Genomic DNA, 27,610 nt, shown 5'->3' with positions numbered 1-27,610 from the left:
ACAATCTCCGCGCATTCCTCTCATCCAATAACAACAAACATCGAGAACGACACTCATCAAGCATAAATACAACAAAACAAACCTGTCAAAGAAACTTTAAGTGCCTCATTAATTCCACTCCAATTGACTGAGGGCGAGCAATGAAAATGGAAACATCAAGTCCTCCCACATCTCGCCCTCCTCCCCAGCTCCCTCGACTCTTATGTTATCTTCTTCACCTGTTCTGCTATTATTACCCACATGCCATCAACAGGACATTATATGAATGTAGGGAAGCCTCGGAGAGGCAACTAATTAATTGAGCCATGTCAAGCTAGGGAAACGCCAAGGAAATTATTTGAAAGTAATTCCCTTCGCTTATTCGTCCTTCAGCAGACTCTCCTCGACTGTATGTATCTATTCCTGGGAAGTGTGGATGTTGTTGCTACGGACGAAGTGGAGGAAGCCCTGGAATCAGAAAACCCTCCATCGCCATCGTGCCTCTCACCGGTTCTTATTCAGGGAGGGAACATCCCCTAACCTGTAGTCGAGCTCTTCACAACAGAAAATTAAATCAAGTCGACTAAACAAAGAAAAATTCTGATCCGAAACTTTCCTCATTTCCGCACGAGGCGAGGATTCCATCGCTACGCCCGTGCCCCACACTCGACCACCCCCGGTATCTATGCGACTGCATAGCTCCACTGGAACTCATACTTTATGCGGCACATCCTTCCGAGAACTGGTTTCTTCGTCCTTCGGAGCCAGAGCTATTTTCCATTAAATCAACGGATCCGCATCGGGGTGGCGGTCGCAGGTCGGGGAAGGATCTGCGTTCTAAAGCATCGTGATGCTTGCTAAACGAGACGACCTTGATAGACAATCTCGTTTCCCATCACCGCGCCATTTTCCCTGACCTCGTCCTGTGCTCGTGTCTCCATCCTTCGTTCCGTGCTGCTACGAATGGCAGGATATTGTGTTTTCGTTTCTTTGTCCCAGCTTAATGGCCTTCGCTTATTTTGAAAACTTGGGAAGTGGAAAATGGGCGACAGCGAAGAACGAAAACGAAATGGAAACTCGGAAAACTCCCATCAAGCCACCGCACTTACCTGAAAAGCCAAAATAACTTCAATCCTACCCTGGTCCGCCTCTCTCCCCCTGCAGCTCCCTATATGGACTGCTAGAGAAACGTTGAGCCACATTTCTCAGTCGAATCCCCTTTTTAATTTTCCTTTCCGTTCATATCCACCGCCGCCCGCCACTCGTCCTTTATTTGAATTATGTTTTCTCGTCGTCCGTTCGCGTGAAAAGGGTCGCTCAATGTAGCTATATACAGCCAGAGGCACCAGCTACATTGCTGACTAAAGCCACCCGGTCCCCACCCCGTCTACAGACTTTTGTATCCATCCCTTCCGCACGCTTAGTGCTCACTTGTCTGTCCTCATTTCGCCTTGGTTTCCTGGTTTCCATGATGAAAACGTTTTCGAGAAAGTTCATCGAATTCAGGACGACGAGTTGGTGGGCGGTGGGGCGGCAGGGTGCAGCTAAGGACGAGGACGACATCAAGTTTTGAGTTTCCAGCAACTTTGTATTCAATATTTGGCGTACATAAAGCTTGCGAAATGTATGTGCGACGGGCAGACGTTGGTAGGGCCTCTGGAGGAAGCCTGAAGGGAGGCAGCTGCAGGAAAGGGAGGACGGTGATTTTCTTTTTATGGATATAAATTTCCAAACATGGAAAATCAAGTCCATAGAGTTTTTAGAGACTTCTCTGTCTAGAGCATGGAAAGTGTGTTTTCGATGATGAAAAGTTTGTATGACTCGTCGAAGTGTTTACAGAAAAGTTGTCAGGAGTTAGTGGCGGGTGGGGCTGATGGAACGGGAGAGGTTGGTTCTAAGTTTATCCGCTTGTGTTGCCAAATTTCATTTATCAAGCATATGATGATCATGGGTCCGTGGAGTAGTAGCAGGTTATGGGATAATAGGACAATCAGGGCGGATTACGTCGGGAGAACACATGTGTGCATCGTAAATGTGTTTATTTTGCTGCCAAGGAGGTTTGCGCTACGTACGAGTATATAAGTTTATGGACGAAGTTTTTGCCAGCATTGATTTTTGACTTTGAATACTTGAATTTTTCACCCTTTTTTCATGAATCCTTTCTAGCGAGGATGAAGCACTAAGCACTCTCGAGTCATAACTGGTTTTGGCATTGCATTTTTTGCGATTTTTCAATTTGTATAACGTTGGGCTGATGACCGATTTGAGTGGAGATGCACCACCCTTCAAACGAGGAGCGCAATTCGCTCATTAACTTCTTGCCAGCAGCAAAGCCATTTATGTGGGGAGAGAGAGTTATTTTTTATGGAGCATCTCGGGTCTACAGATAAGGATAAATATGAGAGTGTTAACAATACCGTTTAGCTCTTTTTTCTGGAATATTCAGCGTGGACGGTCACTTCGCTTCGTTTGAGCACTTTACGTGTTAAATTCACTTTGTCTTCCTTAATGTTGACAAAGGTGCTTATTAGACCACGACAGCTAAATGTGCTCAATGGTCAAAAAGTGAGGAAGTGCGGGAAGGAGGAATACCTTGGAGAGAATAAGGATACCACCACAAGGAATGCATCAAGGAGTCGTAGTGGACTTATTTCAATATTAATTTATTTATTAATTATTATATACAAATTTTAGCATTTAAATTAAATCTAATTATAAAAACATTAATTGAAATGTATGTAAGGCGGTTTCTTTGCTTCACTAAAATAACTAAAAACGACTCAGGCATGTCATGGCAACTGACTCTTTCCAACACGCTTAAAACGCGTTCATTAACCAAGCTGCTCGCTCCACCTTAGTCAAAGCGTTTGCAGCAAAAACCAGATGCATGGCTCTCTCATTTCGACTGCCGCCAGTCAAAACGGACGCGCTGAAGCGGCCTCAGGGAAACATCTGTACTAATCAGGACGTGGGTACATAAGTCGAGATCCCTTAGTAGATCGGTCACTTTTTCGCATTGCTGGCGGTGGTTGTGGCTTCAGATTCAGTATTGCGTCCTTGAGCTGGCTCGGAATGTCAAGTACAAGGTCACTGGGGAGTCTCAAGTTCTCACCGTGTACCAAATCCGCAGGGCTTGCAGTGAATTACTCGTGATTCGCTTTTTTTGTTTGGGGTATATATATTTCAGCGTCCTGTGCCATCTTTCAAGCTTCCCATTGAGTTGCGGTTGTACGTGGTTGTCCAATGACAATGAGAAAAACGTGAACTCGAACTTCCCCAGTGATTATGATTGTCGGCACACTGGCACAGCGTGAAATATAGTCTTGACAGAAGGCCACGATACAATGTTGTGCAGAAATATCTTTCAAAGGCCACAACGTGAACGTCGGAAAATTAACGGTGATGGAGAGCTTGACCTCTACAATCAATGACAGAGCGTCGGCAACTACGTTATCCTTTCCAGACACTTGTTGAAAGTTGGAAGTGGGTGATAAGGCTTAGATGCCGACGTTGGCGAAGGGACGCTTTCTCCGGCTTTTATTTCAAAGCAAAGATGAGTGGCTTATGGTCTGTGAACATTGTGGCCGGCCCGCCTCCAAGGGAATACCGGAAATATTTTATTGTTAGATACGCGGCTAATAACTCACGATGGTGTAATATATCTGACGATCATTCTTCTCTTTTGACGATTACGAAAGAGTATGTCTTCCCCGAAACAAATGTGAAAATCATATATTCCGCGGACATTAGAATCACAAGTTGGTTCACTTGGTATTTGCAAGTGGATACTTGGTAGTCCCGCTATCACCGTCCCAAGTGCCAATGGTACTCAATATCGGACATGGGTCATCTTTGTGCTTTCCGTTGTATCACCAAGTAAATAAGGTACGTTTAAGATAGCGTCTTTTGGCGCGAACAGCGCAATTTTCATTACTTTGGTACTTCTTAGACGACCGCGCCTTTGAAGTTGTCAGAGATAGATTATACATCCATACATTGGAATATATTTTATTATATGTGTGTACATCAATTTAACCAGTTGTGGTGGAAGCGGTAAAGAGGGTAAGATAAACGTGGCTCAATTTAATGTTCTTAGTTAAAGTTACTTATATAGTTTTCACACTCTTCGTTGTGTATTCATTTAGGAGCATCAACTGTGGATCATCTACAAAATGTCACTGATGCGCAAGTTTATCAACAGTTACAATGAATAGATCGTCAGGAGATATTTGCGTAAAGTAAAGGTATTCATCCCGAGGAGCCATTGCGGAGAAGAAAGAATCCTTTCTCATGGGTCGCTTCCAAAAGCCCTGTCTCAACCGACCTCCTGCTGGCAACCTCTTTTCCGAACATCTTTGCATCTTATGCACCCTTCATCTTTCCTCTGCTCAGTTTTCTGGATTTCTTTTTAGGAATTCCAACCATTCTTGTCAGGTGGATTTGTATTCGGAGTTTAGTTGGGGAGTGCCCTTGGCAGACACATGGTTGAAAAGTCTTTCTTGAAAGCTTCCCTCCTGTGCGTCCTGTGCGATATCCAACGCAAGTGGCAATTGATGATTTGTAAGCTCAAAGAGTGGGATAGCAATAGAAATTTTCGATTCCACATTTCTTTCCCAATCCAAATTGTACCTAAAAGAACGCACTCCTTGCCAGAAGAGAGGACACAGTAAAATTGACGGCAAGCAGTTTCTATGACTCTTGAGGTGCGATAATGATGATCGTAAAAACTTCAAGGCCTTCTAAACACCACAGGGCAAGCCTCCGGTCTGGTAGTGGTTAGTGTTAGCGACAGTATACCCTGAGCTCCTCTGAGACATTTGACCGAAAGTATGCATGCCAGAGGACTGGCCGAAAAGCAAACTGTATTATGAAAATTATAGAGACACTAGATTACTAGAGCACTGAGGATATTAAATTATATCCAATATAATTCTAAAAGGCTACAACCTAGCTGAAAGTGCAAACCCCATTGACACAAAACTTCAAGGCATATTCCCTGCTCCAAGCTCTCCCTGGGGGAGGTGAGGCGGCAAATGGTAGACACCCTCAAATGCATTTAACTAGACATAATAGTGGCCCATATAGGCGATCTAAACATTTTGGCAAAATCCAATCTTAAGCCAAGGAAATCTTAATGAAACTCCACAAGAGGCATAAGAGACAAAGAAGACAAATTATAACCCTGACTTCAACTTTTAAAGTGAACAGCTTTGCTACCTGGGATTACAAAATGACAAAATTGAAATAAGTAAATCTACAAGCCGATTATGCTTCCGAATATTTTCTGCATGGTGTCGCTTCAGCGGTATGTTTTGAAACTACCTCGCCGTTGCTCCTATCTCCCGTAAAGTGGTTAGTGGATTTTCGTAAGTCCGTAGTCATTTCGGACAGATTTGTCTTCCTTTTCTGATAAAGATAGTCAAAATATCATCCCCGCGATGGCACACTGCCTCAGCCGATGCTGTCCTATATGTGCAATGCATCCTCAATATATGTACTACACACCCCCATCATGGTGGGCCGGTATTTCATTTCATTCGATTCACTCTCGATCAAATAAGAAAGAGCTGCGTATATCAGGATGGCTTTCCCCGCCATGGGATAATCGGGCTGTGACTTTATTATGCCCCTCAGATATTGGACATTATCCTTCTTGCGATGAACTGCTGCCTTCTCTGGTGCATATTCCAAGCGTTCCTTCAAGATCGACCTGTTGTCAATCATAACGCCCAGGAATTGAAAACTCTATTTTGAGACGACCACGTGATCCACATATTGACAGGATGGTTTTTCTTGTTCGAGGGGCTCTTTTTGTCCGCCAGAACCAGTTTTGGTATTTGTATTGATATGTCCCAATGCGAAACATTGAGGGCAACCTCTTTCGGCCCGTTCCTAAATACGTCTCGTATCAAAGAAACCTTTTTGAGGGATAACACTTGATTATCCAAGCTAAGCAGCGGAGGTCACCCGGTTTAGTCAAATTGGCCTTAATTTACGCCAGGTCGTTGGAAAGCATTTCTGACATTAGGCGCCCCCACCGTAAAACACTTACTAACGGCCATTATTTCATGATCGAGATGCAAGACCTGGGGCAACTTCCCCATAATGTCCAAAAGATACGACGATATAAAGAGGGCATGCTATGTGGTTTTTGATTCTTTGCTGGCAGAACCATTCCGCGTTCCCTTGCCTTTTGGCAACGTCTCCCCGCAGGCAAGACAATCACGGTTGCATCATATACATACGAATGCCGTCGCTCCATCGTAGCGTCACATGCCCCAGTTACGCGTTGATACCGATGAACGAACTTTTCCATCGTCATCCTCTTCGGGTCATGACCTTCTTCTAAAGCCGCCAAAAATGTCCCATTTCAAAGCCCCCAATGAATTAACTAACCGTGCCAGGTTTTTTACTTCCAACAAATTTTCGGTTGTCGCTTCCACTGCTTCTATGTCTAGAAAGATAGCCTACCAGTTACTGGACCACCATGGAGCCTAACCCTCTTCCTAAGAAAATGGGATCGCATTCATCATTAACTAGTACGAAATCTAACTATGCAAAGGCCAAGTTTTGCCATAGCGTTCTACGATATACACCTACTAGATTGCAGCGATCCCTTATGCTTTTCTTTTTGAGTTGTAGGCAGCACTCGCTGAAGGAGTGGTTTCCTCATATCGAACGGGTTGACTAGTTTGGATTATCATTATACCGCTGTCGCTCCGGGCCACTTTCTGCTACAAATGCCTTGGAATCCTTCTTGTTAGCTTGGGTATAACCCGAAAGTTGAAATTTAGTCTGAAGTCGCTTGCCTGGTATCAAATATGTGGGTAACAATTTGCCCTCAGGAGGTTGTGCTTCATGGAGTGGCGTGTCTATATTATACTACATATATATGACTAGCCTGGATATAAATTATCGCTTGGTTTTTTCTCTAGTTTTTCAGGGAATTTTCTTTACTAATCGCCCTCCACCATAGCAGAATAGGTAATCGGCGAAGTGTGACCATTTAACTAAATCATAATCTCCCATACCATATCTAATCCCTAGTTACATCAGTTCGTCTTCCACTGCAAAACGTCTATTTAATAACGCGAAATTAATTTTCCAATTTACTGTAGGGAGTTCATGCCATCTACTGAACTTTTCTAGGACCTTGAATAATTACAAGATACTCCTGCGAAACTCTTTCGACAGTTGTTCTAATGCTTCGCTTTCACCGTCCTCTGGAATTCTGCTGAGTTCTTAGTTCTTTTATTCGTTTTTACTTGGCATCATCTAGCTCCGTTATTCTTACCCACATTTGCTTTACGCTGATGACTTCACACTGTTTCAACATGTTAGATAAACAAGTTAAGGGTTAATGTCAACAAGTACCATTCGATTGTCCTTGCTCGAAACCCACTCAACTTCTTGAACCAACTCTCCTCGTCGACATCCTTTATTTTATCTGAGTTCATTCAAGATCTGGACATAACTTTCAAGGATAAACTCGACATAATTAATGATTTTATCGAGGAAGCCTTCGCGGGACTAAAAATCTATTTTCATTTATCAACTTCGAAATTACCAGTGTTATGCACAGTAAATCCTTTGATGTCCTTCCTTCCTTCTTATAAATTAAAATTGAAATTTCATTCTAAAGTGGGGGGTTTTAAAAGGCAACCCACTTTATAACATAACTACCAGCTATCCATTGTATTATTAAGCATCATTTGCAAACTTACTTGACACCCTACTCGTTGCGCGTAGATAAGGGTCCAAGAAATTTCATCCAATTAAATCGGTTGAATCGTTCAGTAAGTGGGTCGAAATCAAGTAGATGAAGGACTCTTTTAGTATCGACGAATAATTTATTGTCCTACTTCCAAAGTATCCTGTTACGTCCATGCAAATAAACTATAATCAACATTCAATCGAATCCAGTGCGTTCGTGACAAATTTACTTACTTACTTCTCATCCTTCCCTAAAGTTTCACTCCACCTTCACCACATATCCTTCCAGAGAATATCCTTGTTTCAATTCACAACAACTACAGCTGTCAGCCTCCATTATCCTCCTGTTTCAGGTTTAATCATATTTCATGTACCTCCAAAAGATCCAAGGAACTCAGCACAAAGCGGGTATGATTCCACCACTTGCCTCCCACTTTTTTGCCTTTATGTACGTGCGAATTTTAATGAATTCTAGACTCCATCCATCCATCCGTTCGTCCAATGCACGACGGATACAGATACACGGAAATTCCAGGATAATCGTCAATTGCACAAGAATTCCGACCCCACCCTCCTTCGCCCTTTTGCTCCTTGTCCTTGTTAGCTTGAATGGATTCCTATTTGTGCTTATGCAGTATCCACCGCCATGGTACCTGCATCCGTTCCCAGTCAAGCACGTGGATGGATGGATGTTAAAATGCGCTCCTCTCCATTTCTGCGCTGAATCAGCCCTTTGTGCATCAGCTGTCCCGTCGTCTCTGCCGCCACACACTTCGACCGTTTGCAAGTTTTATATAATGGAGGCTTGCGAAAGTAGGATACGGTCCAGAAGGGGATGAGACAGGTTCGAATGCTATATTCGTGGAAGTGAAAGGACTTTAAGAATTCATGAAACGCCGAATGTTGAAGGAAAATGGAAAAGCGAACTTGCCGCTAGTCGGATTTCTATTTGGGGTCTTTGTGTTCTGGAGTTCGTTGTTATAAGGGATGGAAGATAGGGCGATACAATTTATGATTCACGCTATTGTTGTTGATCACAAAGGAGCTTGAGGTAACCACTATAATTGAATTGAAGTGAATATGGGGTGGGAAAACTTTGCAGCGAACGAGGGTTACACGCAATTAGGGATTTAAGACGTTTTTGAACTGAAAATATTCTGTTTTATTCAAGAAGGATGTTTGTTACGCTATCGATTTTCTCCGTTTTGATATTTTCCTTCCCATTCTGGCTGATCCACCTACACTGTTTTGCGAGGTAGTTTCTGTAGCCTTTCCAAATGTCATTAACCCGCCAATTATTGAGGTTCATATCCCAACTTTGCTTTCGCAGAAATTAGTACAGAGCAGTCCTGGCTTTGACTCACCTTAGTTCCTTTGTATATTCTTTGTTCATGACTGTCTTCAAGGTAAATCACCTTGCAAAATGTGGAAGGGAATCGATCCATTGAATATATTCATATGTTCCGAGACGAATACCCTCCTTGAAATTCGACAATACCACGTACACATACAAGTGGAAGAAGGGTTGAGCAGGTAAGGCGAACAAGCCAAAAGTCAGCTGAACTATCACCTGTTCAAGTGGATGCTTGGCTACGCGCCAAACATCCCTTTCATTTTCATTTTGGCGAAAATCGAGGGGTGAATGCAGAATATAATACACATCAGAGAACACCATTTATTATGCTGGGCGACATTGAATTACTTTTTTCCCTTGGAAATTGTTGGAAGCGATGACCTGAGCCTTTTGTTAGCTTTGTTTGAAAAGGCTTTGTGTTTGGAACCTTGAAATTGTTATGGTGTTATTGGATTTCCGTGCAATTCGCTGTAATTTATTTGCTAATGGTGTGTGAATGCCAGGGAACCAGGTTATGCTGTTTGTGTTCCACAAAATGGAGTTGTTTTTTGATAAAGATTTACTTACCAAACAGAAGACCAGACATAATTGTAGTCATATATCATTGCTTGTTAATATTTGAAAAATAAAATGATACTAACAGTAATACCCAACGTGATAAATTGGTGGCTTGTTTTGACTTTGTAATGAACATACGTTACGGAGCTAATCAAAAAGGGGAGGAGTTAACATTTGTCAACCACGAAGGTAAAGTTATACGTCACAAAGGATAAGCTGAGGAAAGTGAGTGTTCATATTTGATAGCGCCTATGTAGTTTCAACTACAAATAATTGACAGTCAATCCATACTGTCATGCGTACCAGATTATGGATAACACTCTTCAATCTCATTAATGGAAAATTAGAGATCTTATCCTGTAGCTGCTGACAAAAGCACGAGATGGTCCTTGAGCCCCATGTACCGCTAGAACTGCAATGAAGAATCCGATAGGACCTGTAAAATAAAAATGAAAGAATATATAATAACCGCGTCCTCATCAGACGGAATGGTTGGGAGCTATCTTGATATGACTACCTTACTTGCCATCAGCGTGGGGTGATGTTGCGTTTATCGTCTAAGCATCACTTTTCATTTCTTTGGAAGTCGGCGAAGCACACCTTCGGTATTCCACAAAAGGGCTCATACATATTATACTTCCTCAACGCATCTGTAATACAAGGGCAAAAGAAGAAAGGCTCTTCAACGTTTGCGGAGCGGCCTTATCGTCAAATAAAATATCTCCATGGACGTTAAAAATTGCATAATGGAGATGGAGAAAATCCTAGACTTTATCACACATTAAAACTAAAAGTAAACTGTTATCACAACGTTTTGCTGCACAAAATGTGTCAACCGCAGCCCGCGGGAAAGGGACCATAAAAGGGGATAATGGGTTAAGGCCCAGATTTTTTTGCCAATAATTGGGCAAGAGGCATTCCGCGAGGTGGTAACCAAATCACGCAGCATGAAAAAATAGCAAAAATAGTAGCCATTGTAATTCCATTATAGCAAAGTTAAAACCAAATGCTATCGAATTAAATGCACCAAAAAAGAGAAAGGGCAAATCACGGCCAGAGTCCCTTTTATCAAATCCAATGTTGGGATGTCTTTTGTTCCTCCAAAAAATCCAACTATAATTCAGAAGGTGCTAGGATAGATATTAGATTTGTCCGGTGGACTTAAGGTGGCGGTATACTTGTCAAATTTGGACTGACTAGAAATACACATTTATCGAAGCAATCCAAGAAGTGCAGTGTACGAAACAAGTGTTTTCATAGCCAGAATATGCAAAGGGCCGAGCAAGGACATATAGCGGCTGTGCACATAAAGTGAAGACTTCCGGGTTGAATGAAAGGTGTATTTTTACACGGGCCGTGGTGTAGCCTAACGGACGTCAGGGGTTCGGAGCGATGCTACAAAAAAGATCTATCGAAAATGAAAATATTCAGGCAGCATGATCCACAACATGAGGGCAAACGCCCACGAACTGATGCACAACAGTGAAAACGTTCATGAATTGATAAAGTAAATAACGTGCGAGAGAGAAACTGTTTTGCTATTCCTCAGCGAAAAGTACGGAAAGTGAGCCAGTGAGAGCCACTCTGTTATCCTTATACGATTGGTATACGGGATATACGGTTAACGTAGGAGTGCGGAACCATAGGCGAAGCGATTTGGAGACGTTAAATTTTCATGCCAGCTGCATGTTGAAACTGCACAGATCTGACCTGAGGCAGGTTCTGTGGCTCCAGCACCTTCCATATGGATCATGTGCAACATTTCCATTTCGAACGTACACTTTAGTGCCCTTGTCAACCCACCTCCTCTCAAATAAGTTTTACAAAACCCTTAGCTTAGCCCTTAACTTTCTACTTACGTAAACGTGCCTGACGTACCTTCCTGTGCTGAGTTGCCGATCGTTGCTCGCTGATTTGTCGGTTGTCGCTTGTCATCCCATAGAGGAATGAAGTGAATCGAAATAAACAGGCACATCCGAACCTCAGAATGTACCCGCATAGACATGCTTATGATGCGAACAAAAGGTCTATTCAAGGGAAAAATGGTTATAAGAAGAATTTTTAAGACAATAAATCCCTATAAGGAAAGAGATTAGCAAGAAGATTTTGGTGCAGAACTTCAGAAACTCAGTACTGGCGGTTTTTGGAGTGAGCAAATTGATTGACAGTCGTCGGTATTCAATGTACTGTGCATCAGATGCTAGAACTTTTGGTCGGCAGTCGTGGAAAAGTACGATGAATCCATTTTACTTTCTGTTTCTGATCATTCGTTTCGTCATGAAGTATCGAATTCATCTGAGTGTCAGACTTCATCCGTGAACAAGTGGTTCCCGAAATGTCGGTATTTGCAAGACCCATAAATTAACACTAGCGAATAAGAAAAACAAGTTTTTATTATTTCAAGTCAAATTCATATCTTCTTTCAATGAAATTAGTCCTGTTTGACATCATTTGAAAATTGGAATATAAAGAATAGAGATAAAAGATTGAGTGTTATCATATAGCCTATTTACATGATCAGGCTAAAATCAGGCAGAGATACATAGTTACAAAAGGGAGCATACTATTTACACGATCGCTCTGGAATCAATCAATCCTTTTTGACTAGACTAATTGAACTGATAAAAACACTACAAAAAATTATTCATTTAATCTTCTGAATCAACATTTCCTTTTTTAAACTAACCTCCATTTGTTGCTATTAACTTTCGTCATCGTTCTTGCCTCTTTAAAATATTTATAAATTATAAATGTATTATAACCTTACATTGCACCTTTGACCACCAACTTGATATTCCTTTGCGGCCGTTTTTCTTTCAAATGGTGGAATATGTTGGTCAAAATATATTTGTAAAAGTCTGCCGTGACTGTCTGACATGGAGAGACTTCATGAAAAATCCTTGGGAATCGAATAATATTAAAATGCTTACGTCATCGGCACTGCCACGATCATCCCTTTGAGCTTTCGAAGTCGGATAGTAAACACGTATTACGAAAACTGCTACTGCCGAAACGGCAGGTATAGATGGCTAAAAAAGTGCTAAACACAATGGCATGCAGTGATATCATCATACCCAACGCAATTTCCCCCCTTGTTACCATTACCATTACTTTTTGAATAGTCTATGTACTTTAGCAAATATTCGTCAGTCTGGTTCAGTTCATCAGTCATTTCGTAGCACTGTCAGTTTATTGTCATTCTGACAATTGAGTGATACCAGACCGATGTCAAACTTTCGTACAAATACGTTCTTGAAATAAATTATTGTAAAGTGAAAATAAATACATTTTTATCCCTCGATTAATACTCTTTCTCTTTTTTATTTCAGACTTCTTTCATCTCATCATGGATTACCTAAAGAAATCACTGCCAGTCTGCAATGTTATTCAAAACCAATGTAAGTAAAGAAATCGATTTTTTCACTTTTGCGAGATTCGAAGGAAACCTCATTAATCACTTTGATAACTTGTCCTGAAAATAAACAATATTATTATGCTTAAGATAAAATAGTTGCTTAACAATAAACTTATTGCGTCGACTCAGGACTTTGAGCTCACTATTCTCCAAACGTTATTTACCCAAAGGTGACAAAGGCTTTAGATATACATCGCGTGCAGTGAAATAAATCAATCTAACATTTTGAATGGACCAGTACTTCTACATTTAGCTAAAAAGGCGCTGATAGACGTATCTCCTTTTCTATTATCGGGTCTTTTACAAGCAGTGAAGTTCGTCTAGACAGTGGTTTGACAAAATTCCCTTATATTACTCTTTCACTGCATGAGTTTTGTTTATGAAATGGAGCTGAGGTCTTTCTTCAGAGCATCGACTAATACTTGGACAGGAGAAATTTTGCACGCACGTGAAGCTATGCGGAAGATGAAGATGAGGGGGTATGCAAGAGGATGGAGGTCCGCTTTTTCTAACCCTGTTGGTGGCCATGCTTCCTTAAAAAAAGTTATGGCACCCCATGTCAAAACAGTGGGGTTCAACTTTGAACCCCATCCCTGCAAGCCGAAGGAAAGGAGGAAAGGGAAGTCCTCTCTCTCAAACTCCGTTGGAAAATAAAGGCGGTCACGTCCCTGTAGAAAGCGATGGTGCTTCAAATGAGAAGTATTTTGATATCATCACGATAAAGCTCGATTTGCCAGTCAATATGATCACATATACTTCCCGTTCTCTGCCCTCACGTAGTAGGGTTAAACTATCAAACTTCGCCAAGATGATATAAACAAACAAGTCGGAATATCGGAAACGCGCGCTTCGGTTGTAAGGGTTCTTTATTCATCTTATTTGAGAAACTTTTACGCACACTTTTCCATCCGTATATAGCTACAAATCCAACATATTTTTCCAAACTACAAGATATATAAACATATTACAGACAGATATTATCTTCCCCCTAAGCAAACAAATCGCCTATTACTGAATACTGTAAATATCATCATCATTATCAACGGCGCAACAACCGGTATCCGGTCTAGGCCTGCCTTAAGGAACTCCAGACACCCCGGTTTTACGCCGAGGTCCACAAATTCGATATCCCTAAAACCTGTCTGGTGTCTTGATCTACGCCATCGCTCCATCTCAGGTAGGATTTGCCTCGTCTTCCTTTCCTACCATAGATATTGACCTTATAGACTTTTCGGGTCGGATCATCCTCATCCATACGGATTACGTGACCCGCCCAACGGAACCTGTTGAGCCGGATTTTATCCACAACCTGACGGTCATGGTATCAATCACAGATTTCGTCATTGTGTAGGCTACGGAATCGTCTATCCTCATGTAGGGGGCCAAAAATTCTTCGGAGAATTCTTCTCTCGAACGCGGCCAAATGTTCGCAATTTTTTTTGCTAAGAACCCAAATCTCCGAGAAATACATAAGGACTGGCAAGATCATAGTCTTGTACAGTAAGGGCTTTGACCCCATGGTGAGACGTTTCGAGTGAAACAGTTTTTGTAAGCTGAAATAGGCTTTGTTGGCAGCCAACAACCGCGGATTTCATCGTCATAGATGTTATCGGTTGTGATTTTCGACCCTAGATAGGAGAAATTATCAACGGTCTCAAAGCTGTAGTCTCCTATTTTCATTATTTTCGTTTGACCAGTGCGATTCGACGTTCTTTTGGTTTTGGCGCTCACATTGCCACCATGTTCTTCGTCTTGCCTTCATTAATGTGTAGCCCGAGATCTCGCTCCGCCTGTTCGATCTGGATGAAGGTAGACTGTACATCTCGGGTTGTTCTTCCCATGATGTCGTCATTATAGGCCAGTAGTTCGGTGAACTTGAAGAGGATGGTGTCTCTCGCATTTACATCGGTATCGCGAAAAACTTTCTCGCGGGCCAGGTTGAAGAGGGAGCATGGTAGGGCATCCCCTTATCTTAGATTGTTGATGTTGAATGGTCTCGAGAGTGATCTCGCTGTTTTTATCTGGCCTCGCAAATTGGTCAGGGTCAGCCTAGCCAGTCTTATGAATTTCGTTAGGATACCGAATTTTCTTATGGCCGTGTACAGTTTTACCCTGGCTATGCTATCATAGGAGGCTTTAAAGTCGGTGAAAAGATGGTGCAACTGATGCCCATATTCCAACAGTTTTTCCATCGCTTGCCGCAGAGAGAAAATCTGATCCGTTGCTGATTTGCCTGGAGTGAAGCCTCTTTGGTATGGGCCAATGATGTTCTGGGCGTATGGGGTTATCCGGCCTAGCGAGATAGCAGAAAATATCTTGCAGATGGTACTTAGCAACGTGACGCCTCTATAATTGCTGCACTGCGTGATATCTCCCTTTTTTATGTACGAGACAGATAATACCTCGCTGCCAGTCGTCAGCCATTGATTCGCTGTCCCATACTCTGAGCATCAGTTGATGAACCACTTGGTGTAATTGGTCGCCTCCATATTTAACCAATTCGGCTGTAATTCCATGGGCTCCTGGCGACTTGTGGCACGGACTGTTTCTTGTACACTTGATGGTTGCAGTATTTGTCCGTCGTCTTCAGTTGGCGGGATCTCGCTGATGTTCTGGACGTTCAGTAGTTCATCAAAGTACTCAACCCATCGCTCCAATATGCCCATTCTGTCGGAAATCAGATTTCCCTCTTGTCTCGGCAGGATGAACATCGAGGTGTATAAGGCTTCATCCTGCTGACTTGTTTGTAAAACTTGCGCGCCTGGTGCAGTTTCTCCCTGTACTTTTCTAGTTCACAGACCTGTTGGTTCTCCCAGGCTTTCTTTTTCCGTCTGTGAAGTCGCTTCTCCGCTCGCCGGAGTTCGTGATAAGTCTCTGTGCGTGCCCGCGTCCTTTGAGAATGCAGCATTCTTCCGTTCCGTTGCTAGCTTACATTCATCATCAAACCAGCCGTTCCGACTCCTTTTGCAGCTGGGGCCAAGTATGTTTGTGGCCGTATCTACGATAACGTTCTTCAGGTGATTGTGAAGATCATTTGTTGATGCTTCATGATCTCTGTTGACTGCGGTTATTGCGGCATCCATTTCGCCCTTATAGGTTTTGCGGAGGGTACTCTCACCTGATTGTCAAAGGGGATTGTAGGTGGTGTCGTAATTCAAGCTCGGAGCACTATGCCAACGAGATAGTAATCCGAGTCTATATTGGGCCCCCTATATTTTCTGACATTCATCAAGGCTGAGGGATGGCGGCGTTCAATCAGCACGTGGTCAACTTGGCTGAAAGTGGTCCTGTCTGGAGAAGCCCACGTATGTTTGTGGACCGCTTTCCACGCAAACCAGGTGCTTCCAACAACCATTTCGGGCGATACTGCTAACTGAATAATCCGCAGTCCGTTATCATTAATATCTCTATGTAAGCTATGGGAGCCGACATATCGTCTGAATACGGGCTCTATCCCTACTTGACTGTTGAAATCTCCCAGTGATATCATCTTGGGACAGGCTTCGAGGGTCCGCTCAACTGCCTCGTAGAAGGTATTCTTCTCCGACTCTGCAGTCCCCTCTGTAGGGACGTGTACGTTTAAGAGGCTTATATTTCTAAATTTGCCTCGTAAACGCAGAGTGCATAGCCTTTCGCTTATATTTTCGTTGTAAAATCCATCCTGTCCAAGGCTCCTGCCGTGGCTTCATAACATCGGTTTTCCGTGTAGTGTTGTCAGCCCTATCCAACCCCCAACCTGGAGGATCAGTTGGTACATTTTGTTCCATTTTTAGGGGCCGGAGACTCGCCTTTATCCTTCTCTTGCCGGGTAAATTTGTAAAATGGGGAAATATGCTATTATTAATTTGTGCAGATATCGGAACCGGGTGTATTTTGAGGGCTTCATTTCGCAGAGATACACCACTGTGATTTTTTATAAAATTTCTCGATTGGATAGGTTCTAAGAACGAGGCCAGCTTCAGTTTTTTTGGCACACATTTTGAGCCCTCACTCCTCTATGTTTCACTCAATATCATAAGCAGTTTCGAAAAGCCCAAAATCGAGCCCTTTTATTTGATACCCCACGTGACTATATTTGGTGACAAACAATTTTACACTTCCCTTTGACATACATAGAGAGCCCCCCCTCAAACTCAACACAAAATGGGAATATGTGAAGGGATTCACAGACCACACCTTACAAAATTTCGTGACAATTGGTTTAGCCGTGTTCGGGTAAATCGGGTGTGACAGATAGACAGACATTGAATCGATTTTAATAAGGTTTTGTTTCACACAAACTAACTTTAACTTTTGAAGGGTGGAGGGTGGGAGTGATCGCCACGACTTTTCATCGGGTTTGAGGTGGCAGGACCTTCCTCCTCCATAAACCCCCTCCAAGGATGGGGTATAAAGTGGAAGGACCTTCCCCCTCCATATTATTCAGAAAAATATATGAGGGTTAACGTTCAGGATTAATTGAGTTCTGTTTATTTGTATTGATTTCCAATTTAAGACACTAAAAATTGAGAAAACTGCGCCACTTCAGGTAAAATTATTTCACATAAGTAGATAATGGGAGCTTAGAGAATCACATACGAAACATAGCCTTAAAAAGACCCTCTACTAGAAATAATCGAACTCCGCCCATTCTTAAAGCCATCAAAACCCACCAATGAATCATGGAACACTCCTAAATATTTCCCATTAAATTTAAATTGGCATCGTTTTGCCAAATACGAACAAAATCAATTCCAGCTGAATTAGGAACTCATTGTACAAATAAATCTAATCAATAATTTGTTATTAGGCTGCCCGCATCAATCATTCCACTCCGTACTATAAAAGCAAACAAACATCCACAAAAATAGATGACCCCTAATCGCCTCCACTTTCCAGATAAGTTCCAATTTGCTACCGCCACCGCTGCCGCCCCATTATTTATGCCCCTCCTGCTCCCACGGGCTGCGGCTTCAACTCTTTGCCTGTCGCACTTGAGTATTCTTTTCACATAGTTCACGTCTCCTCCATTACCGATGTTTCGTAGTTCCATCCACAAAGAACCATGTTAACGTTTGCGTACACACAAATGTTGGGGATACTATATAGTTCGTGATTCCCTCATTTTTTCCCGTCTCCATTTGACTTTTTGTTATTTTCTGGTTGCCTTTCTGCTCCTTTCTGCCATCAACTCTTCTCGTCATTTTCTTGTTTTGCTTTTCTATTCCTCTTATCATGCATAAATCAACTCTGAAGAAGGTGAAAAATGTAATTTGGTTTAAAACACAGTCGACTCCACACCATCCTTTTCCGACACACCGCTCCTGGGTCTTTTTTTGCTCGCCCACACTCGGCCGTATCATATGGGAATGTTTATGCAGATACAGACATAAATACATTATTCCATATCAAGGAACAATTCAACATTTTGAAAAACCGATCTGGAGGAAGATACAATTGCGGAGTTACCGCCTGGAGCTTTTTTCATAACTTCGCTGTTTGGCTGGTTGGCCGGGCTGAAAATAACCAAGGCCCAAGCAACAATACAGTGATAATTTTAGGCTGCGTGTCGTTAGGCCTGGAAATAGAAGCACAGCCAGAAATGGTTCGGGTCGTTGAGCCGGGATGGCCTAGAATTAAAAAGGACATTATATTCACATTTCTCTTGAAAAGGTATGTATCCTCCAACCAAAAACAATCTTGAGCTTTGGGCAGGGATCAGCTCTTAATATCCTTGTTAAGTAGTTGCAGGAAAAAAAGGTTGAAAATCGCAATGGAATATTTTTTTTTGGAAGAAGAAACTTCCACTTTTCCTCAACATTGTATCCTAAAAAAGTGTCCGGGTATCACTCTAATCATCTTAAAATATTGGGTTGGGAGAAAAGAAATGTCGTATTTGTGATCGAAATTTGACGCTTTATTTAACATACTTAGAATTATCTGATTTATGCGCCGTTTTGTTTGCAAACTTGTTGCAATTCAGAAGACAATTTCATTATATCCCCTTATAAAACCCCCCAAACACACAGCAAAATCTTCCTGGCCGTCAATCCGGGCTTGGAGATGGTTTAGGCAGGCTCGCCGCGCTTCGACCACGATCTATTTCGCTTGAAGTTGTCGTACGTGATTCACTTTTCATCACCAGTCACCATCCGCTTCAAAAATGGGTCAAACTCGTTCGGTTTCAGCAGTGCATCGCAGACGTTGATTCGGTCCAAGAGATTTTTTTGCGTCAACTCGTGTGGCACCCAAGCATCCAGTTTTTTGGAATCCAATCTTCTGCAAATGGTTCCAAACGATTTTATGGTCTATGCCCAGTTTCTGGTCAATCGAGCAAATGCTCACATGCCGGTCTACTTCGATGATTTCGACGATTGACCTAACAGTACGAAGTAAATCTTCGACATTCACTACACCAGAACGAAAACGATCGAACCAACGCTGTGCTATGCGAATCGTTACAGTATCGGACCCATAAACTTCATAAATTTTTATGGCCGCCTTCGTTGCATTTTTGCCTCTCAGGTAGTAAAAACGTAAAATATGACGAATTTGTTCCTTGGTGGATTCCATCTTTGACGCGCTATAACTTGAGACTGAAACGTACGATCATAACACTGTCAAAGAGACACTTGTAACACAGATTATCGTTTTCAAATCGCCATATAGTATGACTCGATGTGATAAGCACGACACAAGATATATTCAAGTGTCGACATTTATTTTTCCCCAACCCAATATATATCTTCTTTCGCTGACATAATACCTCCACTTAGTATTCGTAGTGGTGAATATCACTACTGCATCTCTTTAAGCTCATCAGGCATTGATTCGCTGCCCCATACCTTGAGCACAAGTTGATGAACCACTTGGTGTAACTGGTCGTCTTCATATTTAACCAATTCGGCTGTAATTCCATTGGCTCCTGACGACTTATGATTTTTAAGCCGATTGCATGGACTGTTTCTTGTACACTTGATGGTTGTAGTATTTGTCCGTCGTCTTCAGTTGGCGGGACCTCCAACTCGCTGATGTTCTGGTTGTTCAGTAGTTCATCAAAGTACTCAACCCATCGCTCCAATATGCCCATTCTGTCCCTCTGTGTCTCGGCACGATGAACATCGAGGTGTGTAAAGTTTCATCCTGCTGACTTGTTAGTGAAACTTGCGCGCCTGGTGCGGTTCCTCCCTGTACTTTTTTTGTTCGCAGACCTGTTGGTTCTCCCAGACTTCCTTTTTCCGTCTGTGAAGTCGCTTCTCTACTCACCGGAGTTCGTGATAAGTCTCTGTGCGTGCCCGCGTTCCTTGAGAATGCGGCATTACTCGGTATGCGGCATTCTTTCGTTCCGTTGCTAGCTTAGATTCATCGTCAAACCAGCCATTCCGCCTCTTTTTGCGGCTAGGTGCAATTATGTTTGTGGCCGTATTTATGTAACGTTCTTCAGGTGATTGTGAAGATCATTTGTTGATGCTTCATCTCCGGGATCTCTGTTGACTGCGGTTATTGCGGCATCCATTTCCCTCTTATAGGTGTTGCGGAGGTTTTGTTGTGGACGGCTTCAGTGTTAACTCTCACCTGATTGTCAGAGGGTATTCTGGGTGGTGTTGTTATTCGAGCTCGGAGCACCATGCCAACGAGATAGTGATGCAAGTCTATATTGGTCCCCCTAGGCATCAAGGCTGAGAGGTGACGGCGTTCGCTCAGCACGTGGTTAATTTAGTTGAAAGTGGTCCCGTCTGGAGAGGCCCACGTTTGTTTGTGAACCACTTTCCGTGTGACACTGCTAATTGAATAATCCGTAGTCCGTTATCATTTGTATTTTGTTGTAAGCTATTAAAGCCAACGTATCGCCTAAATACGGGATCCGCCCCTACTTCACTGTTAAAATCCCCAAGTATGAATTTTAATATCATATCTGGGACAGGCTTGGAGAGTTCGTTCTACTGCCTCGTAGAAGGTATTCTTCTCCGGCTCTGTAGGGGCGTGAACGTTAATGAGGCTTATATTTTTAAATTTGCTTCGCAAGCGCATAGCCGTTCGCTTATGTTTTCAAAGCCGATAACAGCAGGTTTAATTTTTTGGCTGACTAAGAAACCTACTCCGAGCACATGGTTTACTGGATGGCCGCTATAATATATGGTGTAGTGGCTCTTCTCCAGGAAGCCGGGCCTTGTGTAACGCTGTTACATCAGCCCTATATTGGGACAGAGTATCGGTTAGCTGCTTGGGAGCTCCATCTCTGTACAGGGAGCGCACGTTCCGTGAGAAAATGCGGAAATCGCTATTCCTTTCGTCCCCTTTCGGGTTCGTCGTTGTAAAATCCATCCAGTCCGAGGCTCCTGCCGTGGTTTCGTAATAAGTTGTTTTCCGTGTAGGGTTGTCAGCCCTACCCAACCCCAACCTGGAGGACCAGTTGGTACATTTTGTCCCGTTTTTAGGCGCGGGAGACTCGCCTTCATCCTTCTCCGTCCGTAGCTTTTCGTTAAGAAAGAGCTCCCAGCGGTCACCACGTAGAAGTGGAGATAGAGTTTGGGAGTAGAGCTATTAGTGTTGGTTCAGCAGGCGATTCCCAGGTTTTATGCTCCATCGTGGATACCAATCACACGTTTCGCCCTGGGACCTATACTACCCTTTGACGGTGCAATAGAGTGTCTGCTTTGCGATCTCAATGTCGTACTTCGGATTCAAATCCCGGCCATGGTCATAGATATTTGTGATTATCTAAAAGGTATAAAGGTGCACAGAGTACAATGGGATTATTAACGGCAAACTACGGTTTCCCCTTTTAATAAAAAAATCATCATTTAGAGAAGAGAGTCTATCCACATATGCTTTCTAGGTCCATTTTGATGTTAACATGTTGATAAATCTCTAACCCAGGGCGAAAATGATGGAAGCCCCCTTGAAATTGAAAATCAATCTCGAACGTCGAGCTTGCTGTTAGTAATATTCATTAACCTTGCAGTTATCGATATTTGCACATTAAATACACAGAAAGCAGTATTGTTGCCCAGTAGATTGATCCTTCGTCTGAATGGTGCAGGTTAGTAAGAAGCATAGCTGTTTGAAACTACGATATGGACTATGCAACGTCAATCGTATGAATTTTGCATCAAGTTCCTCCTGCGCTTGTCGGACAAGCAATTAATTCGGAATTACATAAAAATTTAGTTAAATGTCATTGCTAACGAAAGACGGAAGCATTGACAGCATGACATCGAATGACGATTTTTAGATAAAACTAGTTTTGAGAAGAGACTATTGGCTTATTAGTGGGCTTGAGGCAAATAATTCACTTCGAATACTCTAGTACAGAAGTTCAGTTAGTGGTTCTGAATGCAGCGGTTAAAGGCGACCCTCCAATGGAAAATTAAATATCACAATCTGTAGCATTGAATTCTGTTTTTCATTTGACATTTCTTGAAAAGACGGCTACGTCCGGATGGGTTAACATGAGTTCTCGCCTAGTCCTAATCCCACGGCCTGCGTAAGACGCGGATTGTTTTGTGCCACAATCAATCACATACGTCAGTCTGTACTGAATGCATGACGCAGCATTCACACTTGTGGATGTAAAACCTGCCTAAAGTCTCTACCGAATCCGAGTTGAACCGAACTAAGGAGTACCGCAGCCCAAGGTCTCTCTCAGCGATATGTACATAATCCAAGCTCCAGGCTGAGAACACATGCCTCATGAATTCTCCTGAGAAATATGGACCCAGATGGCTATCCCAGTCCCCATGGTACAGATAACTTCTGGCGAGGCTTCGCGACCGAAGTCACTTCAGATGAGTCCCCGTACAGACCCTGGTCTACTGCATCACGACCAGCAAATCAATGTGAATACAGCCTTTCCCGGTGTGACCTACTCTAAATATCAGATGATTACAAGGTAAGTGAATTCGCTAGGTATCGTATTGTCACTCAGTTGGGATTGTGAAGTTTTGTGGTCTTACGTTGTCTTTTCAAAATGCCTGGGTTATTCCATTACGTTCCCCTCGCGAAGGGCCGTTAATTCGCCGATAATGAACAACCAGATGACCATTTCTTTGGAAGGATATTCCCCTTCAGTCTCCTTATCTGTAATGAAACAGAGAACAAGTTTACTTATATGCCAAGCTATTGCCTTTTTGAGAGCTACATAACATACATTAGTACACTTTTGCTTCTGGTTGCTCTTTGGAAATTTCCTGAACATCAACAGAATATTTCTAAGATGAAGAATTTACGCTGAATATGGACCAATTTCTGACCTATGACCTTAAAACTAGTGGGTTATTTTGGTCTAAACCATTGAAATGCCGGTATATTGCCAACAACAGATTCCTTCGAATGGGCACTTCAGCTAAGATTTGTTACCTAATATATCGCTACAAGTAAACCCTTTTGGCTTCAATGAATCCACGGTATACAACTGATGCTGACTTCAAAGCCTTAGCCTATTACATCCAGGCTAGAAAATTAATTGCGATTCTTGAAGTCTATTAGAAAGATATGCTCATTGCCCCTTTGTCCTCGATTTCAAGCACCTTGACTTTCAACCCAAGATCCTGTTAACTGCACTAGAAGTCCAAATCAAGGCTTTCAAAAGGGAGTAGAAGTGCTGAAAAATCAGTCTTTAATGAACTCCTGATGATGAGTTAATCCCTATGAAACCTGTCTGTACATGACAATGACATTCATGTATTTCCTTTATTGCTGTTTCTGCTCAGGAAAGGAAGGGAATCGACTTTCAATCGGAGTCAAGAAATTGATCCGCCTAAATTTGCATACGTGTATGGTCCGGTAGGTTGGGAAAGACGAGTAAACTTTTCAAGAGATTTGGAGGGACGTATTAGGTTGTTGCACATGAAATGACCGATTCGGTATTGAAACTTGAAACGACTGAGCTTACAAAAATTTATTTAATTAATCAAAATAGGTGCCAGTCGATTCAAAACACTTCTCCCAGCGAGATACAACAGGAAGTGTGCCCATTTCGTAGAAGTCCAATTTTCGGGTGTTTATAAACTCGTCGAAGGCAATTTTGAAGGCCTTTTAGAGTAAATACTCTTTTCTGGGTAAATTCTCTACCTCTGCTATAGGCCGATAACGGCATAAATAAGTAAATTGGGACTTTGAGTTCCACAGAGTTTCTCTGGACCGGTACAATATTTATGGGTCAGCGATTCTTATTTTTCTTTGCATGGAAACAAAATGTATGAAATTCCTTTAAAAAGTAAGAAACGCCGAATTTAATATGATCAGAATTGTTTGAAGGTTTTCCTTTTGAAAATCTGGTTTCAGTGTGCACTTTCTTTTTATATATTTATTTAGAAAGATAACAAAAATTATCAAGAAGAGCAAAATCCAATTTGTTTATTCGTTATTACTTAAAATATTTTTCAACATCAGAAAAGTAAAAAATTGAAAATTCTTGATTCATAAAGCAGAGGCGACTCATTCGCAAATTCACTTCATATAAACTTTACTACGCGAGAGTGCGTGTGGTCACGTCGGCGGTTGAAGCAGAAGAAAGATACGGTCCCTCTGTCTCCAAACAATGGGACTCCCTCACTGCTGGCTCTCCACTCTCGTGGCGAGTTCTAGAAAAGCGGCGGCGTCATCCATCCGAATTAAATTTCGAATAATGTTAATCCTGTTGCGCCACAGCATTTTCATTTCTAAATTGTTTTTCCGTCAAAAAATGATTCAAATGCTTAAAAAAGTGGTAGTTCGTCGGCGAAAGGTCCGGTGAATATGGTGAATGAGACAGAGTCTCATACTACAATTCGTTCAACTTTTAAACCGTTGTTCTAGATACATGAGGTCGTGAAGAAGTATCACACCATCTCTGTTGACTAATCTCGGCCGTTGAATACTTAATTTTTGGTGCATTTCCTCGAGTTGGGCACAGTATTTTTGTGCATTTATCGTTTCTCCAGGTGCCAAAAAAAGAAAAGTGGATAACTCCAGCTGTAGACCACCAAACAGTCACCATTACCTTCTTCGGATGGAGGCTCACTTTCGGCATATGCTTCGGTGGTTCATCAGCATCTAGCCATTGTGCTGATTGGCGACGATTGTCGTACTATATAATATCCACTTTTCCTCACAAGTCGCTATTCAGTGCAAAAAGGGATTCGGGAGAGTAAGGAACTACAAACTTCCATTCGAAGCGCCATGTTTTGCTCCGTAAGGGCATGCGGAACTCATTTGTCGAGTCTTTTCAGCTTTCCAAGTTGCTGCAAGTGCCGGGAAACTGTCGAATAGTGTACGCCCAGTTTCTCTGGAATGTCTCTCACAGACTGACTTGTGTCGGATTTGAATAGCAAACGCAGCTCGTCGATGTCAATCGATGGTCCCGGGTGTCCACGTGGCTGGGCCTCCGTTGCTTTATGACCGAGTTTGAACTCATACATACGTTCTTGACTCTTTTCCATCCTTTTTTCGTTTTTATTCACTGTTATCACAACGATGGTCAAAACTGAAAAGACTCTTTGATTAAATGAAGCTGCGACATACGGCTTAAATCAGCAACTGATTACTTGGTACACTGACAGATCCCTCACAGCAGAAGGAGCGGGTGCCGGTGCCATTGGTCCAAGGAAAATGTACTTCGAGCCAATGGGCAGGTACACTAGCATATTCCAGGCGGAAATATACGCCATAGACAAATGTGCCTCCTTTAATCTGCAAAGGAACTACAAGGAGCAGAACATAGCTACTCTCACCGATAGCCAAGCAGCGATCAAGGCACTTAGGTCCAACCAGGTGAACTCTAAATTGGTATGCGAGTGCCTTGAGAGACTGAATACACTCGGCTCCTCCAACAAGGTCTGGATACTTTGGGTTCCAGGCCATGCTGGGTTGGAAGGCAACGAGGCAGCGGACGAACTAGCCAAGAAGGGAGCAGGGATGCCTTTACACGGGCCAGAACCCTTCTGTGGAATCGGGAACGGTTTCATGGCTATGAATCTAAGAAACGGTTGAGGGAACTATATTAGGCGGGCCTACCAGGGATGGAGCAGTCCAGGGTGCTTATTGGAGGATACGAACCCATGCGTACAAAGGATTGCTTAAACCTCACCAAAAAGAACCTCCAAATCAAAGTAGGAATTCTCACTGGTCATTGTCGGCTGAACTATCACCTAGGGAAGCTAGGGATATCTACGGACACTGCCTGCAGATTTTGTGAGAAGGAGGACGAAACCTCTATACACATTCTGGGACAGTGTCCGGCACTTGTGCAAAGTAGGTCGAGACATCTAGGAGAACACTTAATACCAGATGCAAAGCTGAAGCATCTGGAAGTGGGGAACAAACTAAAGTTCCTAACGGTTACAGGCCTGCTTGAGATACTATGATTCCTTAAAATTTTGTGGAAATATGACGACCGCTCAAGAAATTTTGGCAGGAATTTGTCCTTAATTATAAATATGAAGATTTGTTAAATCATCACAACAGCCACTCGGAATTTTAAAATTCTTCCGTTTTTCTCCAGTTATGCTAACACCTACCCATTCCTATAAACCCTTGGCACCAATAAGAGCAACTACCAGACACATAAAACTTCTTTCTCATCTCCCAGCATCATTGTTGACTTTTCAAGATGATGATACACTTACCGAGACATGAAACGTTTCTCTTTTCCGTCTCCTTTTTGCTTCGAAAACTTCTTACGAGCAGTCGTGATTTGAAATTAAGACTTGTGCCGTATTGGTTTAGTCCCGTTCGTCTTGGAATTGTTGCAAAAAGAAGCAGAAAGGAGGAAATAAGATTAAAGTAACACCAGCACGAACTGCAAGTGCAAGCTCGAGCCAGCGAATAATGCAATGGCGGAAGAAAGATACAATCTGGAAGAAGGAAAAAGAAGTGCAACGTGAATGGTGGTGATTTGCGGAAAAATGAAATATCTACTTGGGACTGCCGCAAAAGGACAACGAGGAAAAATTTGATAGCGAAAATGGGAGCTTGTTTTATTCATTTATCTCATGTCGCATAGTGCGGAGGCGACGTTTGCATTTGGAAGACCAGGAAAAGTTAACATAGGAGGTGAACTTAGTAACTACATTGTAATAAATTAAAGAAGAGATTTGCTTGAAGTTGAAGTTCCTTAGATCCGAGAGCTTCTACTGACAAAAGAATTAACCGAAACAAGAATTAGTTGCCGTACCACGGAGTAGAACAAACTGGATACCCACTCCATATGTCTAAAACTGCTCCTTCAAATATATCACTGTTTATAAAAAGAAATCAGAGAAAAAACGCAAGTGTAGAGGCAGTCAAAATGATCATCGGGACTACCGTCAAAAATGAGGGAAGAGCTAAGCCAAAAGCCTGAAAAGCGGCGCAGGTCGCCAGCAGCGTATGTCTTATTTGAGCCTCATCGTAAAAGGAGTTTTAGAGGTCGTGAGCGGTTCTCGCTTTTCGACGCTGCGGGAGCCCTACATCCCGCTGACCGCTGCGCACTTGATACCACCACCTCTTTTGGACACAGGTTTATTTTGTGACCGCAATCAGAGCTTTTCCATGAATTCCATTACGACACCAACTCATAATGAATGCAGGCTCCAAGATTCATTTCATCTCCTGCGAGGGGTTCAACCTTCAAGTTGTGCAACTTTGCGAAT

At 42.5% G+C, this 27,610-nt stretch overlaps 1 protein-coding gene across 2 annotated transcripts in view; it reads left to right on the top strand.

The window, feature by feature from the left end:
- LOC119654644 (lysine-specific demethylase 3A) overlaps positions 1–27,610 on the top strand; it is a 308,568-nt gene that overhangs the window by 113,413 nt on the left and 167,545 nt on the right. For both annotated transcript variants that reach the window (XM_038060122.1, XM_038060121.1), the window contains exon 4: positions 12,934–13,002. In XM_038060122.1, coding sequence (XP_037916050.1) covers positions 12,934–13,002 — 69 coding nt within the window. The remainder of the gene's footprint in view (positions 1–12,933; positions 13,003–27,610) is intronic.

Source organism: Hermetia illucens, chromosome 4, assembly GCF_905115235.1.
Source record: "Hermetia illucens chromosome 4, iHerIll2.2.curated.20191125, whole genome shotgun sequence".
Taxonomy (NCBI): Eukaryota; Metazoa; Arthropoda; class Insecta; order Diptera; family Stratiomyidae; genus Hermetia; species Hermetia illucens.
Note: the sequence above shows the minus strand (reverse complement) of the source record. Positions and strands in the feature narration are given on the sequence as shown.